We start from the raw sequence: 19,926 nt of genomic DNA on the forward strand, positions 1-19,926 counted from the left end.
GCCGAAGATATGAACACTGTGGAAACAACTGTTAGGGAGTTATGAGGTTTTGTCGCGCCAACGGACCAATTTGCCCCACTGTGCGGGAGTGGTACTATACGAATAATCATTGGAACTGCTTTCTTAATTTTACACATCATCCGACTTCGCGAACTATTGATCTTAGCTTCGATAAATGAAAGCGTTGCCTCAGCTCATAAACCACGGTCTCTCCAGTCGCGTGCAAACACTCTTGATGATACCAACTAATCAGTAAACCAGTCACTATTCCTTCGGTATTCCTTCGGTAGAATAACGGAGAATCGAGTGTCATTAGATGCATACGTAGCCGCAGTGATTTGGCTGTCCGATCGGAGCACGCCAAATTCGTCAACATAAGGTGACAGGGTTCGAATTCTGCTGGTCTTTGCTATTTTTGTCCGTAGTCACGTTGGCATTTTCTGGTTACCGAACGGTCATTTAATCGGGATATTGTTCCCATTAAACAGAGCTAAATATAAGCCGTTCCGCTGTCACCAACTCATCCTGCGTTAGCAGCTCACGGCTTAGCTGCTCCGCGATAGTTTCCGCAACTAGCTCTGTCCATGACGGCCACTGTTCCTCCGTTTAAACCTCCGTTTTCAGTCGCCCCAGGAAATCACAGCGTGTGTTCCTTGACTATCGTCTTAGCCAGTGTCATCCAACCTTGGAAACGACTGTACTTTCAGTGGTGCAACTTTTGCTTTGCGATTACATCTGGTACTACAGCTCACAGGTACGCTACACAAGCGCTCGCAAAAACATGCAACTGTGTGGACTTAATTTCCTGCGTCCAGAAACTGGAACTTCTCCGTCCATCGCACCTGTCATCTTTCGTGCAACGCATCAGGAATCAGCTCATCCCAATCCATCTTTGCTATCCACAATTCTTGAATGAATATTTTACCAAGGAAGCATGGAACACCAATAGAATCAAAGGGCTCATCACCACCCGTAATGCCTGCCGCTTTGTAGGTCGCGGCACGAACGTTGCATGTGCCGTGAAGAATGTAAAAACATCTGGCTCAGTTCTTCAATACATCCCAAGTACCCATTCGGTCGTGCTGCTATTTCCCAGTTGTAGACTCTTCTCGGATGCAGCATTGGATTCCCCGACCATTTTCAGAGCATGATCGGAATTTGATAGCCAGTTCCGCGAATAGAACCCACCGTGTGAACGTGTTTAACCTCGAGGGCCAAATCCACCTCCTCACTGCCCAGCTAGTCGTCTATATAATTATCAGTGAACAAAAGCTTCTGTCGCTGCTAGATAGCGGATGCTCCTTGGTATGCTCTTCGGTATTGACGTTTTTAACGTATTGTGCTAAGCATGGTGAGCACGTATAGCCCCAAATGTTGCCACGTCCATCAAGTGCATGTCAGGGTTTTGTGTCTTCTCTTGCCACAGAGTAGCCGTTGAGCAAACCGGTCTTCACGTCGAATTTGTACCTGGTGGAACATCTCCTTCAGATCCGCGCAGAAGGCGATTCGTTTCTGCCGGGACTTAAAAAGCAATACCAACAAGGAATTGAGCAAATCGGGTCCGTATTCAGGCGAAGACCTTGATCGCCGCGGTGTAATAAATCCGCATTTTGATGGCTTTTTCGGATTCAACACCACACCCAAAGGTAAGTACCATGTACGTCGCGGATCCACTTCCTTCAATTCCACCGGTAATACTTTGTGGATATATCCTACTCGGAAATTTGTCTCCGCACACTCCCTATCACTGGATCTTTCTGCATACGCCGCTCTGAACACAGCAAACGCCTAACCGCCATCGCATAGCTATCTGGAAACTCGAAGTAGTCATACTTCCAAAGAAGTCCCGTCTCGATCCGCTGTCCGAGTCTTCTAGTGGTTTCCGATAGAATCTGATTTGCACGCTGTATTTCTTTCGATTCCGGAGTACATTCAGCCATGATACCAAGACTCTACACAGAGAAAATCTGTTCCACCATCATGTGAAGCGATCGATCATCCTGACTTGCGCAATATGGAAGCTGTGTACACGCATTCCAGTTTTATCTGGGTTCGTTCCGTAAACTGCCCAGCCCAGGCGTGATTTTGCTGCAAACGGATCACCTGGCTGCCCTTCTCGAATCTTCAGAATGGCGGGGACATGTGCGTCATCGTTCCCGATGAGTATACGGGGAATGGCATCATCATAGGCGGCAATTACAATACGTGTGTTTAGTAGTACCAGAACCTCCGGTAATCTCCATTGCGGCCCGTTGAGAACCCGCCTCCATGCGTTTCACAGTCGCTGCGTTCTAGATGAACCGTCATCGAGGAAGGCGTACACCTCCACTGAAAGATTATTGGCATGCTCCGACATTGGCCCGATTCGGAACAGCGTCATCTTTTCGGTAAAATGGTAATTTGCCACGGCTCTGGATCTGCCCGGCTGGCTAGCACATTGATCTCCTTTCACTTTCGGAACAACTTTAGGCAAAATCCTTTTGTCGTCCGTTTACTGTGTAAAAGTGGATGATGGCGGAACTGACACCCTTCGACTTCACATCATCGCCGAACTTTAGAAGTGCGTTTGTCTCGCAAAGGTTTTTATCCCTGCTGTACCTTTCCGCCTTCACCATAAGAGTTACTTGATGCTGCGCCACCGGATCGCACATTCAGTTGTCCCAACTAACCGAAACCGTTGGCAACACATCCAGTAAATACTTCCCTGTAACCCCGTTACCATAACTTCATCAAAAGATAAAAAAATTTCCTTCCATTAGATTTGAGATGAAGATTACTATTTTCCTCTCCCGATTTGAATCTATTGTACTGTAGCATTTTGGGGTACATGTTAGAATAATTGGGTGAAGTGAAACATATGACTTTGGACACTTTGAGGAACCGTTTGGTGAAAATCGGGGATGAAATGCCGATCGAAGTCGTGCATGCGGCATGTGATAGTTTTGAGAAGCGTTTGCAGACCGTAATCAAATGCAAAGACGGAAGATTTGAATTGAACTGGTTTAACTGTAACTTAACTACTCTACCATGATAATAAAAAAGAATCAGAGAAGAAATATTCATCTGTTTCAATTTCATGGCATCGATAACGTGTATCACTTTCACGGTGACACCCTGTGCAACACATCGTTATGCCCCGGTTTTCACATTTAAGTCATAATATACCTCCTCAAGATCTTTTTTTCTTGTCTTAGATATTCCTACTCACTTGTGTTAAAGTACTGTGAGCTGTGCGTCATGTATAGGCATTCTGGGGCTATGGAAACTGTTTGAAATGCAGGAATTACATCAGGTCGCTTAGCGCAAGTGTTTCCCAATCGAATCGAATGCCGTTTGAGTGCGATTCAACTGAACAATCCGGAAAAAATGTACCGCGAACCACCGCTCCGGGGAATTCCAGTAGATTCGCGCGCTGTAATCAATGTTGTTCACAAGTGCTCCCTTAATCTTAATCCCCCTTAACGTGTCTCGATAGGCTCACTTGACATTTGGAGTACCCGATCGGGGGTTAGCTTGTTGGACAAACAAACAGCGGATTTGTGTTCGAGAAATCCGCCATGTGTAAACACGTTTGCTTACGCAAAATAGGACAGTTAGCGTCATGAAGTTATAACAATTAGGATAATAGCACATATTAGTCAACATTTTGCAAATTGGTGCGACTTTCTAAGTTCAAGTCACACCTTTGCGATCAGGTTCTACGGGAGCTGTTGGGTACCGCACATCAGCAGCGGTGTTATCCAATCAGCACGGAGTATTACCAATTCATCGCACGAACTGCACTGCATTAGTCATTGGTCAGACGTATGCGTGTAGGAAGCAGCTTACAACTGGCTATGTAATAACTTGCTGTAGCGTCATTGTCAGATCGCTCATAACGGCAATGAATCACACTGCGCGAATTCGTGCGAAATATTTTCAACGCTCATTCATGGGTAGGTACGAAAAAACTGAAAACAGTTATCTGAAATACAGTAAAGGTAATGAGAACTTTGTTTATTGTTTTGCATCTAATAACGTCGCCACAATCACCGTTGTCACTTTTTGTTAAGTATAACAGACTTTCCCACACTCCCTAATTACTAAAGCATCGCAAAATTATTGGAATCTATCAATCATGCTAGCAGGGTTGTCTAAGGCGCAGTCAAAGTGGCAAATATTTGCAAACGTAAATAAAACATTTACGCGGTGGAATCATATTGTGCCAGCTGGGAACATTTAGCAAGACAATAAATATTATCAGCTGTTAGACGTTGCGCAAAACGACTGAAAGTACCGCAGAGACTGCGCACGACAAGTACTTGATGAGAAACAACTGTTGGCGTTGTGATCCGTGATGAGTGATCACGATGATTTTTATTGTTCTATTAGCAAGTCATTTGTTCCACGGACCACCACCGCTGTAAGAACATTACCGTCAGTATGGTTACAGTTAGGATACTTTATAAAAATTCCTATCTAGCGGCATCTGAACAAGTACGATTACGAGTTTGTTTTTACCACTGTGCGATGTTCGTAAATGTCAAACAAATGCGTGGAATTAGTTTATGAGTCGCTGTAGAAAAAACGGATGTTTGTGCTGATATCTTACAATGCATGAAACATGACATGAGTCGGCTAAATAGGTTGAGGCGTCTGTATTTTGGGATGGGTGCAGAAATATATTATTCCACTATCTTGCGAGAAGAAAATTTAATTTAGTTGAAGAAGCAAGTGATGAGCATTCAATTATGAACTGTGATGCAATACTAGCGGTACCCTAGTTGATGCAATCGGGATGCACCCTACATGACCAACCGAGATTATTTCGTCACAGTTTGGAATCATGGCAACGACGCGTGTAAATCGTAGTGCTGTCGTGATGTTTAACAGTAACGTAACACGCGGCATGTCTATCCCTCATCTCCGTACTCTCCGTTCGTTGTTGGCGGTTTCGCGTTACCTAGCAGATGGTTTGTCTGAATGTAAGTGACCCACACCGAAGGCAGACGACACTGTTGCTATGGGGGAACACGTCGCATCACACATGACAAGACAGGTCAAATTTATGGCCCCTGTCGCGGATTTATAGTGGAATAATGTCGAGTGAGTGAGGTGTGTCTGTTTGCTAGGCAACTGCGATGAATCACCATTCGGCAATTGAAAGTTATAGGATTCGATTTCGTAGCCAAAAAACTAAATTCCTCAAAGTTCTTGTTACAGCTGTGCAATGCAACGGTAAACGGACTCCCCAAGTTCACCAAATGCCTCATCCTTTATTATGTGTCTGGATTTTATTACTGCCAATTTCACCTGGTTTTCGCCGAGCTTTGCGTCCAACATTTTTACAACACGAGTGAAATTTATGCTGCGGAAATTTCCTATCAACGCTGCTGGCTGCTGGTTTCGAATAGCTTTAGTTTTACTTTCTGCGTTTAGTTTGTTGCCACGGTGCAGCACAATCCGGTTAAAAATAGACTGCCGACTGCTTCTAATCGAGATGCGCTTGTAGTTTGATAAGTACATTGTAAATAAGGCCGGTTTCAAGAGGTATATTTATAGCGATCAACAAATCACGTCAGTGGCTACTAGTTGGTGTTATTGAAAAAGCTTTTTAACTCCGCCTGTTACGATTCTCTTGGTTCAGTTTAGCCTTTACGAATAGACTTGAATTATTGAGAACTGTAGCAGAGGGTCCAAAGCCCCTGTAAAGGAGGATGGTTGCAACAGCTCTTAACCATGGCTGTTGCGTAAAATCCAATGGTTAAATCCCCTAAGCTAAGGTGTTATGCGACCCGTGCCGATGGATGACGTGGTGGGGGGGGGGGGGTTTAAGAAATACCCAGCCTCTAACGGAGCCTGTGGAGTACCAGGGCACCCTTCACAGTAATTAGCCCTTACTGCATCACGCGGGTCACTGATGCAGCGGACTCTTCTTTACCCAGTGACTCGTGGGAATTTTATGAACGACAAAACTTCACAAAATTCGGCCACCGGCAGCCTTTCTTTGCCGGAACCCATGGACTCATCGGAGCGTAGTCCAATAAAAACAAACGCACCGGGCAGAACGGAGGAGATGGAGCATGAGGATGATTTCACCCTCGACAGCGAATCGCTGGACGGAGGACCCTCGGCTTCATCATTAATCCTACTTTCTCCACAAGGGAATGACGAAAGTCAAATGGACTTAGTTCCCGGTTCACAGACAAGGCCCGATGACGAAGGGAAACCCGAATCATCGGCAACCCTTGTCAAGCGACTTTCAAATGCGCAAAGGCGGCGACTGAGCAAAAATCTTCGCTCCGGTCTCTCGTACGAAGAAGCCAGGAAGCTGGCCCTCCTTCCAACAGAGCAGCCTGCTAAATCGAACCAAGTTGCCGTCAAGCGACAGCGGTCGGACGACTTGGTGTCACCAAACACCAGTACTAAGTGTCCACAGCCTAAAAAACTGCGGAACGGCACTGGTTTGGGGTCATCGGGTTCGAAGCCGCTCCCGAAGGCCACATATAGGGACATGGTGGGAGCTATAAGCCTTGCGGTTACTTCTGCTACCCACCCCAGCTCCCTACTCACAACGGACCAGCTGCAGGCTGTCCGGACCTCCATCCTCGATCACATTGCGGACCAGGAAAATCCAACCACCAAGCCCAAGTTTAACGGTTGCCATCTAAAAAATGGCTTCCTGCAACTTGCCTGTGCCGACAACGACACAGTGCAGTGGTTGGAAAGGGAGGTACCTTCTCTCGTACCATGGGAGGGAGCACAACTTCGTGTATACCACATGAAGGATCTGCCGAAGGCCAGACGGTATGTCGGTTACTTCGCGGACAGTGCGAACTCTCCGGACGAGAAGATTCTTCGTTCACTCCAGAATCAGAACGACCATCTCTCTACCAAAATGTGGCGAGTCTGTAACCGCAAATTGGTAAAGACCTTGGTCGAACTAGTTCTGGATATTGACGAAGAATCGGCCAAACTCGTTGAGAGTAGAAATTATGAACTGCACTACGGTTTCGGCAAAGCACGCATCCGAAAGGTAAGCGGAAGGCCGAACGTCACAGGCGGGAAAGACTCCGTCGCAATGTCAGGGAAGGTACGTGCGGGTAACTCCTCCGGGAGTACTCTGCCACCACCCAGGCAAAACGATCCTGCGAATGGGCTAAAGGTTCGCGTGGGAAACTCCTCCGGGAGTGCCCCACAACCACCCAAACGCAACCCTGCGATTGGGAAGGTACGCGCAGGATGCTCCCCCGTGAGTGCCCTGTCACCACCCAAAAAACGCAACCCCGCGGCTGCTCGGACGGTTCCGCCGAAGACTCGCAAGAGTGTGAAGCATCAACCACCGAAAAGTCGCACCCCCCGGAGTCAAAAACCGCCACAGTGTGCGCGACGACCTTCTGTTGCCAATCGACTGCTGCAACCGAAGCCGAACAGTGAGGAAGAGCAACTTCCATCAACTAGCCAAACCGCTGTAGGCAGCCGTCAGCCAATACCAGGATCATCTTCCGATCCGGACAAAGACGGCAACTTCACTGCAAAGTGAGCAGCCTTCGCTGCGTGCAAGCGAATCTCCATCACGCAAAAGGCGCCTCGGGTGTTCTTTGCAGGAGATTCGCCAAAGAGCAGCTAGCGGCTGCTTTCATCCAGGAGCCGTGGATCAACGAATCCAAAGTTCTCGGACTTAACGCTCCTAACGGTAGGTTAATCTACTGTGACACGCAGTCCAAACCAAGGACTGCAATTCTGCTAAATAGAGAACTAAAATTTTTACCTATTACAGAATTTATCCAACGCGACGTCGTTGCTGTCACGGTTGAAGTACCGACAACCAGAGGAAAGCAGCAAATGGTTGTCGCGTCGGCCTACCTCCCGGGCGACCAAGGTGATATACCGCCACCCGAAGTTGCTGCGCTCGTGCGGTACTGCAAGGCCATCAACAGGCCGTTTCTGATCGGCTGCGATGCCAACGCTCACCACACGATCTGGAGCAGCTCGGACACCAACACCAGGGGTGAGTACCTACTTGAATACCTTACTTCTAACGATGTCAATGTATGTAATGTAGGGAATAACCCCACGTTTATCAACGCTATTAGACAGGAGGTCCTTGATCTCACTCTGTGTAGCGCCTCTATTTCTGAAAGGATTAAAAATTGGCATGTCTCCGATGAAACTAGTTTGTCGGACCACAGACACATCGTTTTTAATAGAGAGGCTAACCCTCTGAAAAGAGAGCTGTTCAGAAATCCTAAGAATACAGATTGGGAATCCTTTAAGGAACGCCTGATCGATTCACGAACTTTCAGTTACAGCAACATTCGAAATTCTGTTGACCTGAATTCGGCAGCAAATGACCTACAAAACAGAATCATGGATGCTTTCGACGCTAACTGTCCACTAACACAGCGGTCAGTATGCCGTGACGTGCCCGGGTGGAATGATCAACTTAGTGACCTTCGTCGGGAAACTAGGCGGTTGTTCAACAGGGCAAAAGTCACGTCTAACTGGGACGACTACGGGGCGTCCCTCACTAAATACAACGCCGAGCTACGCAAGGCTAAACGGAAATCCAGAGTTAGTTTCTGTGAAAGAATCCAAACTCTGCCGGAAGCTACGCGGCTCCAAAAGGCGATGTCCAAAGACCATACTAACGGTTTAGGACAGGTGAGGAAAGAGGATGGATGCCTCACTGTCACTACCAAGGAAATGCTGGAGGTTCTTATAAACACCCACTTTCCTGGATCGACAGAGACCGAAGAACTGAATAGTGATGGGTCGCGGCAGGACAATTCGAGACATATGGCGTCTCGGGAGTCCATCCTGCTGGCCCGTCGACTGTTCACGGAAGCTTCAATAGGTTGGGCTCTAAGCTCATTCGACCCTATGAAGTCTCCTGGTCCAGACGGCATACTACCCATCTTTCTACAAAAATCGGCCGCAGTTATCATGTCCGAACTCATCAACCTCTTCAGAGCCAGCTTTATCCTGGGCCATATTCCGGATAACTGGCTGAAGGTGAAGGTAGTGTTTATCCCCAAAGTTGGAAGAAAGGACAAAACCCTACCTAAAACTTTCAGACCCATAAGTCTGACTTCATCGCTTCTCAAGTTGATGGAGAAAATAATGGATAAATATATCCGTGATGAGTTTCTTAAAGACTCCCCGCTGAACAGGAACCAACATGCCTATCAAAGCGGCAGGTCAACAGAAACTGCTCTTCACAGCTTAGTGACGTTGATTGAAAAGTCCCTAAGTTATCAGGAGACGGCGCTATGTGCCTTTCTTGATATTGAAGGGGCCTTCGATAACACGTCCTTTGCATCAATCGATACGGCTCTTTCTCATAAGGGAATCGACCAAACTTCAAGGAACTGGATACACGCAATGCTCTCTAGCAGAGTGATCACAGCAACCTTGGGAGATTCGTCTGTAACAATGTCAGTGATCAAGGGGTGTCCGCAAGGAGGAGTTCTCTCGCCCTTGTTATGGTCACTAGTTGTCGACGCACTTCTCAACAAGCTTTCACAGCTTGGTTACGAGGTCATTGGATACGCCGATGACATCGTCCTCATCGTCAGAGGTAAAGATGACGCAACTCTGTCGAGCCGAATGCAAACGGCTCTGAATACCACCATGTCATGGTGTTTACAGGAGGGTCTAAACATAAACCCCTTAAAAACAGTCCTAATTCCATTCGGCAGACGAAGGACGATCTCCATCACTCAATACTGAGTGGAGTTAGACTGGGCTTCAGCAATGAAGTCAAATATCTCGGAATTATTCTGGACAAGAAACTGAACTGGTCTGCACAACTGGATCATGCCGCTAAGAAAGCGATCTCAGCGATCTGGGCCTGCAGAACTCTCTTCGGTAAGACCTGGGGACTGAAACCAGACTTGGCACTCTGGTCTTACAAGACCATTGCCCGACCAAGAATCACCTATGCTGCTCTAGTGTGGTGGCCTAAGGTGAACGAAGTGACTGCGCAAGCCAAACTCAAAAAAGTTCAAAGACTTGCATGTCTTTCGGTTACCAGCGCTATGCGAACAACTCCAACTGCAGCCATGGAAGCTTTGCTTTGCCTACTACCTCTACATCTTCATGTGAAAAAGGAAGCAGAGCTTGGCGCTCTAAGGTTGCAAAGGAGGAAAACCATACTTGAAGGGGACCAAATCGGCCACCTTCGCATACTTAGGGAGTTCAAACTAACTCCGCTATTAACCACAGTCTCCGACTGGATGGACGTTAGGTCCAACATGGATATTCCATATAGAGTGATTGAAACAAACCGCTCTATGTGGAACAATGGAGGGCCTAATCTTCCACCTGGCATCGTCAATTTTTATACGGACGGCTCGATAATGGGATCCCTAACGGGATCTGGTATATACGGACCCGGTATCAGGGAAACGTTTTCCCTGGGAAAATGACCCACCGTTTTTCAAGCAGAGGTATATGCCATATATATCTGCGCAAAAATATGTCTGCAACGCAACTACAGACATGCGAAAATCGGTATATTCTCGGACAGTCAAGCAGCACTACTAGCACTTAAGTCCGTCAAATGCGCTTCCAAACTTGTTTGGGAATGCATTGAAACTTTACGGGAACTTTCCCGACAGAATTCATTTTCTGTTTTGGGTGCCCGGACACTGCGGAGTCGAGGGTAATGAACACGCTGACTACCTAGCAAGACAGGGATCAGCTCAGCGGTTTATTGGTCCCGAGCCGTTTCTGGGTACGTCTATTTCCGCTATCAAAAGCGAACTATTAACTTGGGAAAGGCTAGAAATAGTATCCCAATGGCAACAGGCACAGGGTTGTAGACAAGGCAAACAGTTTATCTATCCGAACCCTGGAACCGCCAGAAAGCTACTTAGTCTAAATCGTAGTGACCTACGGATAATCACGGGACTCCTCACCGGACACTGTCCCGCTTTTTATCATTTAAAGAAAATCGGCGTAGTGTTGAACGACACCTGCCGATTCTGCAAATCTGAACCAGAGAGTTCAGAGCATTTGCTTTGCTCTTGCGAAGCTCTTGCTTCCTCTAGGTACAACTTCTTAGGAAGTTACCTTTTAACTCCATACCAAGCATGGAGCTCCAATCCCAAGCAGGTCATTAGTTTCATCAACTATGTTGTACCTAATTGGGGTACAGGTTTACAACAAAACAGTTCTACTCCATCAATGAGTACGAACAATCCGTAACCTGTGCACAGCAATCGGGGCCCGCCACAAAAGACAATCAGCAAGAATGTCGCAGTGGCATTTCAGTACCCAGTGCCCTTCAGGCATACAGAGAAAATTGAAAAAGCTAATATGTACATTAAATGATGACTTGCTAAAATTTGGGGAGGTAAATATCTGCGTGATACTGTAAACTATTGTACAGAAGGAGAACTAAAATATTACTCTGAAAAATAATTGAAAAAATGCGCCTCCCCTATGAACTGTTTATTATTGGTCTACAGAGTTTAAACGAAGCCGACGAAAATCCACGAAACGATATTGGGTAACTGATAACCATTTCATATCCAAGAACGAATGAACAAACAAACAAATGATCTGAACGGAGAAAATCGAATTTGAAGAAGACACTGACAATGTCATGGCTTCGGTTCTGTGGGTTGTAGGTGGGATAATTATCATTGATGCATTACAAAATATTTAACAAAAGCTCCACAATGCTGCACAAACACAACCATTTTCGTTAAGCAAAATGACGAGTCTGTCAACCGCAAATTTAAACCATGAAACAAAGTAGGGGCCGTCCACATTCCATGTGGACAGAAAAATCGTCATTTTAGAACACACCCCCACCCCCTCTCCTGTCCCTCTCCGTGGACATTAACAAATTGACAAAACTACTTCCAACATTCTCTATTCAGTGATTAAGCATAAATTTTACTGAAAATTTACTTTACTGATTTACTGAAAAACATCCCTAGAAATCCAAGAGAAGTCGAAAAGAAAATAATCTTGAATATAACGTTAAGTGACTAAAAGCATGATATGGAAAAAACTAAAAATCTTAAAACGTCGGATGTAAGAAAAATTGAAAATTAAAAGGAGTTTGAAAATTTTCTCGAAACAGTTCGAACTAATTTCTATTTTTAACAACGGCTTTTACCCGTTAGCACTCAAGTTCATTAAGGCAGACAATGTGTGCAGCAGGGGAAGCGAACTGGAAATATGATACAGATTTGAAAAAATATACCGCATCCCGAAGGGAGATTGCGGGTTCAAATCCCGTAGGGATGCGGTATAATTTTCCAAATTTTCGCTCTTCCTGCTGGACACATTGTTTGCCTGAGGTAGAACTTATTCAAAAAAAATTGAGTTTTAATTTTAGTCTAAAAAATGGAAATTACATTTGAAAGATAGTTCAGACAAGAAACTAAAATAATAACAGAGAAATAAAATTCCACTCACAAATGGAAGCCGATTGACTTTCCAAAATTTTCATAAATATAATCTCTATAATGCATTTCGAACTTAAACTTAAGAAACCAGAATAACTCCGAATTCAGCTGAAACCATTCTGAAGCCTTTACGAAAAATAAAACAGCATGATTTCAAATTTTGCTGGAAATAACCAAAAGCGAAGAAAAAACAATTTCAGTTTAACTGAGACGCTCCTGAGAGATAGAAAAAATGAACGTGTAATAACTGGAAATACTTTAAAAGCTTACAAAAAAACATTCGGAGCAGCAGAGAAACTCTTAAACCAAAAAGAAACCCATCTAAAATATTGATCTCAAATTAGCATCTAATAACTTAGAGAAGCAACTATAAACAGGAAATAATGCTTTAATGAATTTAATTTAGAATGCATAAAATGCATGCGTCTTGTGGAAGAAGCTTGAAACATCCCTCCCAAATACCTTAAAAGTTGGAAAGAATAAAAAACAATGGCTTGAAACGTTTGAATTAGATAAAAAAGTTAAAATGTAATATGGTCAAAAACCTTAAAAAATAGAAGAAAATAAACTCCTCCTGAACTATGTAAAAATATTCTCTGAAAAAGCGAATGAAAGTATTCCGAATCAATTAAAATTGCTTGAGCTTTTAGTTTCCGCAGAATGTATTCCGATATAGTGCGGTAATACGTAGTCCTACGTCAAAACAAACAACGGCGAATATAATGTGTATTTTTGTCGGGGCATTAGAATATATTTGAGATGAGTTTTGACGGACACTCTCTTCATTGTTTATGTGACTTTATAAGAGTTGATTTTCAATTTGAGAGCGATCGTAAGTAATAGGTTCGCAGCAAACTGCTTTTTCCAATAATTAATTGTATGATAAACGCAATATGTTTATGTCCATAACTCTAATCCACTAATGGAATAATTCTCTGGAAAGAATGCTGCCGGTACCCGCATAACTGTCCCATACTGGTTATGGTCACTTTTGAGTTATCATCGGGAATCGACTTTCTGGAAAAAAATTAAAATTGATACTTTTGTATGGAAAAACGTGGAAAAAATACCAAGTTGTTTTTGTCCCATATTGAAAGTACCCGCATTACAGTCCCACTGCATATTGGTGCAAACTGCAAACATATAATTTTGCTCCAGATTAGAGTACATCGGATTATTTTAGGCATATAGACTGAGTGTCATTTAATTAACTAGACTAGTGTTGTTTTTCTGTAGTACAATCTACGTTGCCAATGATACTGCCGGTTGCTGGTGGAATTTATATGTGATGGGACAATATATGCGATTACTTTCGCAATGTACCCGCATATTTTGTCCCATTTTGTCTTTTTTTTTTCAAGTTATATAACGAAAAACCAGTTCCATCCATGGTTTTTTGTTCTCAACGATAAACTTGTGCTGCCATGAAACTGCAGTTATGGTCGTTGGTTCTGGATGTATTTGCTGGAAATCCGAAAATTCACGGATAATATTAAATCGCCGTTTTCTCAACATGTTGTTTTTCATTATGGGACAGTTATCTGGGTACCGGCAGAATGTGTTGGCACTGAAAAGATTCCCAATGGCATCTGAAGCCGATTTACTGCTTTGACATTTATCCCGGTTCCGGAATACTCATATTAGGTGCTTTTTGATCATTTTTAGCTATTCTCCGATTTCGGGCTGTTGTGTGTCATTCATTTTACGGAAATACCCATATTGGGTGGTATTTGGTTATTTTAGGCAGTTTACCAGGAACCGGAAGTCGCCATCTTAGATTTCAAAATGGTGTCTGGAGTGCTGCAAATTTTCAACACTGCAAACAAGAGTGACAAAAACTGCATTTTCACTATCTCAAGTATCCGGTCATTGAAAGAAATGAGATGTCTGATTTAATATCGGAATTATACGATTTGAGCAAATTCATCGCATGTCGTCGATGAACTATATAAACATCGACATTCTCAACCGCAGAACATCGCTAAAGCAACACAGCGTGTTCGTAATCACAGAAATGCTGCTATCACTGTCAACTGAATAAAGCTAAAAGTCTCATTCATTCTCAGCTCGTTCGTTGAAAGTTGAAATTTAAAGATTTCAATTTCAACTGGGAATCCTTTCATGACAGTGAAGGTTTGCAGCACTGGCCTGGAGTCGTTTCCCGTGCTCTGGACAACTTTCTGTTTCTAAAAATACTTATATTGGGTGATGATCAGCCAGTTTTCGCAGTTCTCTGGAAACCGGAAGCACAGACAAACAGACATGATTTCTTTAATTTACTTGACAGTTGTTGTGCACCGTTCTGCCAGAAACAGCAGATAAGGGCTACAATTGCTAGAAATACTGAAAGTATATCTTTTGCCGAATATGTCAATGTTTTTAGAATTTTATATGAAGTGGTACGTGCCGGCTTTGAATTGTTTTAAAACCGCAACGAATACTACTAAAACTATTGAGTTGAATATTTTTTCATGCAACGCTATGCTTTTCAGCAAGGACAATACTTTTTACAAAATGATGTTTATTGGTCAAGTTCACAATCCATTTTTTTGAATTCCCTCATTCTCTATTTCTTCCTCACCACCAAAATGTGAATGCTGAGGTTCTTCATTCTTCATTCCTTCGCAGCACTGATTGTTGAAATTTTCGCTGAAGTTCCAGTAGCAAAGCTCTATATTATATTTTTCACTTGTTTTTTGTTAAAAATTTACGTGCAATTAATAGCCAACACTTCAAACATAATTTGATTGTGCGACATTATACCTTCACTCAAATTTGTTTATGTGAATATTTCTTTTTAGTGGTTGTAAAGCAAAATACTTCAAGGTTCCTGAACAGTTGTTTCCACAGTGTTCAAATGTTCGGCAATGTTGTTCACCATAAAAACATTTTGTTGAAAAGTGTATTCAGACAGCTTTATTTTTTTCTACAGATGGTGCTAACATCTATCTTCTGAATAAATGGTGCTAGCCATTTTGGTTCCTCGGGAAAGTTGTTTATATCATCAATTGACATAAAGTTGTCGAACATATTACAACTGTAGGATATATTCGAATTCGATTATGGAATGAGTCATTGACAGTTTGTAGTTGACTTTGTATAGTTTTTTTTGTCAGCCTATGATGAGTCTTCATTTTTGAGAAAGAATATAAAATATAATTTCCATGTTATTGTTTGTGACCAAATAGGAACATTGTTCAACTAAAGATTAGTTGCTCATGTTCCCTTTCTTAGAGCGCCTCTTGTTTAATTTTTTAATCCATTTAACATGGATACTAAACCCTTACTTTTGTTTAAAATTCAAAAACAAACTGTTTCCTAGTACTAATAATTATTTCTGAAGGGTCTTCATACTACTGGACGGCTGTTTTTAAAGACTCCCTTAAAGAATTGTGGTCGTGTTGCATACACCGGCATCCAGCAAAGCCTATTGTAGGAAAAACTCGATACGGACACTGCTGATTAACGATTTTAACATGAATTGACATGAAAACAATCGCTGCGAAAACTCGAATTACTCGGTAAGTCGCAACTAGTAGCAGCTAACTTTTGGTTTAGTTCTAGTCAATACCTTGTATTTTAGTTCAATAATAGTGTCGTAGCAGAACAACGTAGAACTTTTTGTTTTTCATGTTGCCGAAATTAAGGAAAAATTACAGTAAAACTTGTTTTACATAATATGCCTCCTACGAACCTATTTTAAACAAAAATGTCTTGATATCACATTATCTCTTAGTTAATACTTTGTTTTATGAGGATCGTATGGATAAGTTAATTAATTCCTAAGTATTTGCATGCCCATGAAAACTGATTTTTTTTTTTTTTTTTGAGTTTTATCGCGATTTTTCTGGGTCCTACCCCACAGTGGGTCGTGGAGACTCTGTCAATTTTTTATACTTATGTAGAAACTATTTTACTGTGAATGGTTGGTGTCCTTCATGTCGTCCGTGCTAGGCATGCCCGCATCTGATTAGTTCGATGTTCGCGGAAATTTGTCCTTGAATTTTTTTTATCAATTTTCACCGTGGAGCGATGGAATAATATTGATAACTAGTGCATTACAAAATTATCTTACATGTTAACTATCCAACAACATATTGGTTATTGTTATCCATCATGTAGTTACGTTGTTATGAATGTTTGAATTCTGACGAAACTATTGCCAGCTTTATTTTCAATTATACAGAATGTACTCCAGAATAGGAAACAAAAGCGTAGTCCTACGTCAAAGAGGCTTCCTGTTTAATTTTTAAACTGTAATTGTGATTGGAAAGACGAAACACAATGCTGAGGAATATAGTCTCTTATCATTTTCCAACTTTTTGGTAGGTAAAAGCATTTTCATAGCAGACCTACAGTTGATTTTAAATTTTTTTTTTTTCATATTACCCTCGAAACCAATTATGTTCTTCAACTGCTGATGGTTTAAAAGAACTTAAACCAACTGGAAAAGTTTATATTCGGAGCTTAGATGACCATAGCTTAGATTACTGAATCTTTCCACTGCAAATGTCTCCAATGCAAAGAGGTTACAAATCTTGCCTTTTGAACTAATCACAGATTTGACTGTATTTTTTTTTTTTAATTATACCTTAAGTCTCACGAATAAATCTACGATATTAGCGTTGACACGCTTCTGGTTTTACCTTATCGAATGGAATTCGTCTCATTGCTGAAGTGCTAAACCGGTTCAATATTACCAGGTCATACTAATTGATGCAAATTATGGTTCAGAGTTTAATGGCTCAACGACGCACTTTAGAAAGTAAAGAATTCATGTAGGTGAGTCGTAGATATCGACTTACAAAGACATGCGCAGGATTTTTGTTTGAGTCATTGATTAATCGTTTTTCAACGCTGTTATTCTGATTTTTTTACCATTCAGCGTAGTGTTGGCATGGAATTTCTTGTATTATTTGCCAAATGTAAGATTTTTTTGCTAGGATTTGATTGTGAGCTTCCGATGAATTAACATTGATCCTCTCTTTGTGCATTTTATCTGTTTCAGTAAACTGCACTGATTTTGATAAGAACATTTGCTAAAATTAAACTTTTTTTTGCTAGCGCCCTGCACACCAAAAATTTTTTTATGGTTCAGCAAATTAAATTGCTGAAAGTGTATCAGCAAATCACTTGTTTACTGGATCACAGCATCTTTTTCAAAAGTCTACTGTAATTCAGTTCTACAATTTACTGAATTTCGTTCAGTAATTTTATTATTACTGTAAACCAGTATTTCATTGATAAATTTACTGAAAACCAGTTATCGATTCAGTGATTCGCAAAAATACAGCAAATCTATTTGCTGAACAGAAAACAGTAAATGAATGTTTGCTGGAATCCAGCGAAAGAATTGATATGTCAAAATATTTTACGTCAAGCTGACATTAGTAAAACGCGCCAAATCGCTGTGCAGCTGGTACGGGATCATCTCTAAGCTCCTGATAGCGGAAATGGGACCATAGCTAAGTCACTGTTGGGCTAGATGAACTTAAAGGTTGAAATGATAATCATACATCTCTAGCTCAACAGTAATTTGGCTATGATCCGATGGGCGAATGGAAGCTGGTGCCTGAGGGAAACATGGTTCCCTTGAACTAACTGGTTAACCAGTAAATTGATTTATGCTTTGCTGAACGTACAGCAAATTATCATAGCTGACAACCAGCAAGTTGTATTATGTTTTACCGAACATGCAGCAAACGGCCTGTCACTTTTATGAAATTGAGCATTACTGAATAATTAGCAAATTTCATTTTGCTGAACAGATTGCTGGAAACACAGCACACCAAAAATCAGCAAAATTTTGCTGGTTTCCAGCAATGAAAATTTGGTGTGTGATAAAGAGTTTCAGAATTCCTCGCCTTTTGATGAACTGTATAAATTTATCACAAAACAGACACTGATTAGCTTCATGTTTATCTCTAGGTAAGTGGTATTATAAATTTTAAAGGCCTGGGACAGTAATGCCGCATTTTAAGGCAATTACTTCTGAACAACTCATCTCATCTCGCTTGGGGAAACCCCGTGCTTTTTTAACTATATACGAGCATCGTGAAGATTTTCGTTTGAACTAGGTATAACCACTTACCGCAATGTGCCAGATCGATGATCGGTATCTGGTTGGTAGACAACAGAGTGACCTTCTCTTCGGGTACTTTGCTCTTCAACATTGTGTGACTTTCTGTAAACGCAATATCCTTCGATGGTAGAAATGTTCTTTAACCCGAACCGAAACAATTCACGCAAAAAAAACACAAAGTTTTGTCTCGTCGCTCTCCTTCGGAACGCACACTCGTCAACTCAGTCAACTTTTCGCGTGTTTTCCACAGTTGGCTGATTACTGGTTTCACTCCTCAACTGGGTTTATTATTGCTTGTTTCTCTTTCACTCCTATTCGACTGGGACTTATTCACCACATCTTTTGCTGCTACCTTGCGGCACAGGTACCGATCGAAAGAGGATCGCACGCAAACCACCTGAAGGATGATGATGGTGCTGATGATTGGTAGCCCTGCACACACTAGTTGATACCAATACTACCGATACGAGTTTCGAGGACAACCAATTTTTTGTTCGCTGGACGATAAGTTGAAAGTACTTTCCATTTGGTCCCACCACAAACAGTGTTAAACTGCCTTAAAACTGTTCACTTCTTCACACAACGAAGCACTGATGGACGATTAAGCGATTGATAATACCTTTTTCACACACAGATAATTCTGAATCATTGAATAATGCACTATCTAGGAATTTAACTGCCTGTCGAAGGTCAATACGTCTGATCCACCCTCAACTGATATATGACTGTACACTTCAACGATGAACGATCGACTGAGAAGCGGGGGCTGCACTGCAACCTATCGAAGCTAGCTAATGGCAGTCGTCTGGTCGGTCAGCTGCCGTTCATCGTGGTGTAAACCGTCCGCAAGTGAGTGTTGCGCGAAAAGCTCAAGTTTCCAGCGATAGGATAACAGCCTACGACAGCATTTCATATTTTTAATTCAGCATTAATCTTGCTCACTTCTATATCTTTCTTCTATAATCTGTCCTTGATACTGACACTGATAACGCGGCAGGGGCCGTATGATAACGATGTTGAGATCACTTTCCGCCACAGCAAGACAGCTTACCTGTCACACTGGATTTCTGAAGGTAATTATTTAGCTTCACAGCTCCGGCTTCTGCGCTAATTATTCAGAAAAAACACGTTAATTTTCACAATGTTTCGTGCAGCCACAAGAAGTGACCAACCGAACTATGTTCGGTATCTCGCCCGTATGATATACAGATACCGATGCAATGCAAGATTAAGCGCCAACATGACACAATGGTATTTTTCGTTATACACATACAAACTTGTAAACGGTTGTGTATTTCCGCTACGCGCTGACTCTACGCACACCTAAGCGATTACAGCTGCGATTATTACTGATTCTTTTACAAGAAAATGTTTTATTTAGCAAATGCACTCTGCGAATGGAGTGAAACAGCCAACAAACGAAGTAAGATATTACGGTTG

The 19,926-nt window shown here is 42.3% G+C and overlaps 1 protein-coding gene across 1 annotated transcript in view; it reads right to left on the minus strand.

Annotated features, from left to right (window-relative positions):
- Positions 1–19,699, minus strand: part of LOC129717815 (uncharacterized) — a 32,355-nt gene extending 12,656 nt beyond the window's left edge. Inside the window, exon 1 of the mRNA XM_055667998.1 lies at positions 18,496–19,699. Within this exon, the coding sequence (XP_055523973.1) occupies positions 18,496–18,577 (82 nt within the window). The 5' untranslated portion in view covers positions 18,578–19,699. The remainder of the gene's footprint in view (positions 1–18,495) is intronic.
- Between the last annotated feature and the right edge of the window lie 227 nt (positions 19,700–19,926).

This window comes from Wyeomyia smithii, chromosome 1 (assembly GCF_029784165.1).
Source record: "Wyeomyia smithii strain HCP4-BCI-WySm-NY-G18 chromosome 1, ASM2978416v1, whole genome shotgun sequence".
Classification (NCBI taxonomy): Eukaryota; Metazoa; Arthropoda; class Insecta; order Diptera; family Culicidae; genus Wyeomyia; species Wyeomyia smithii.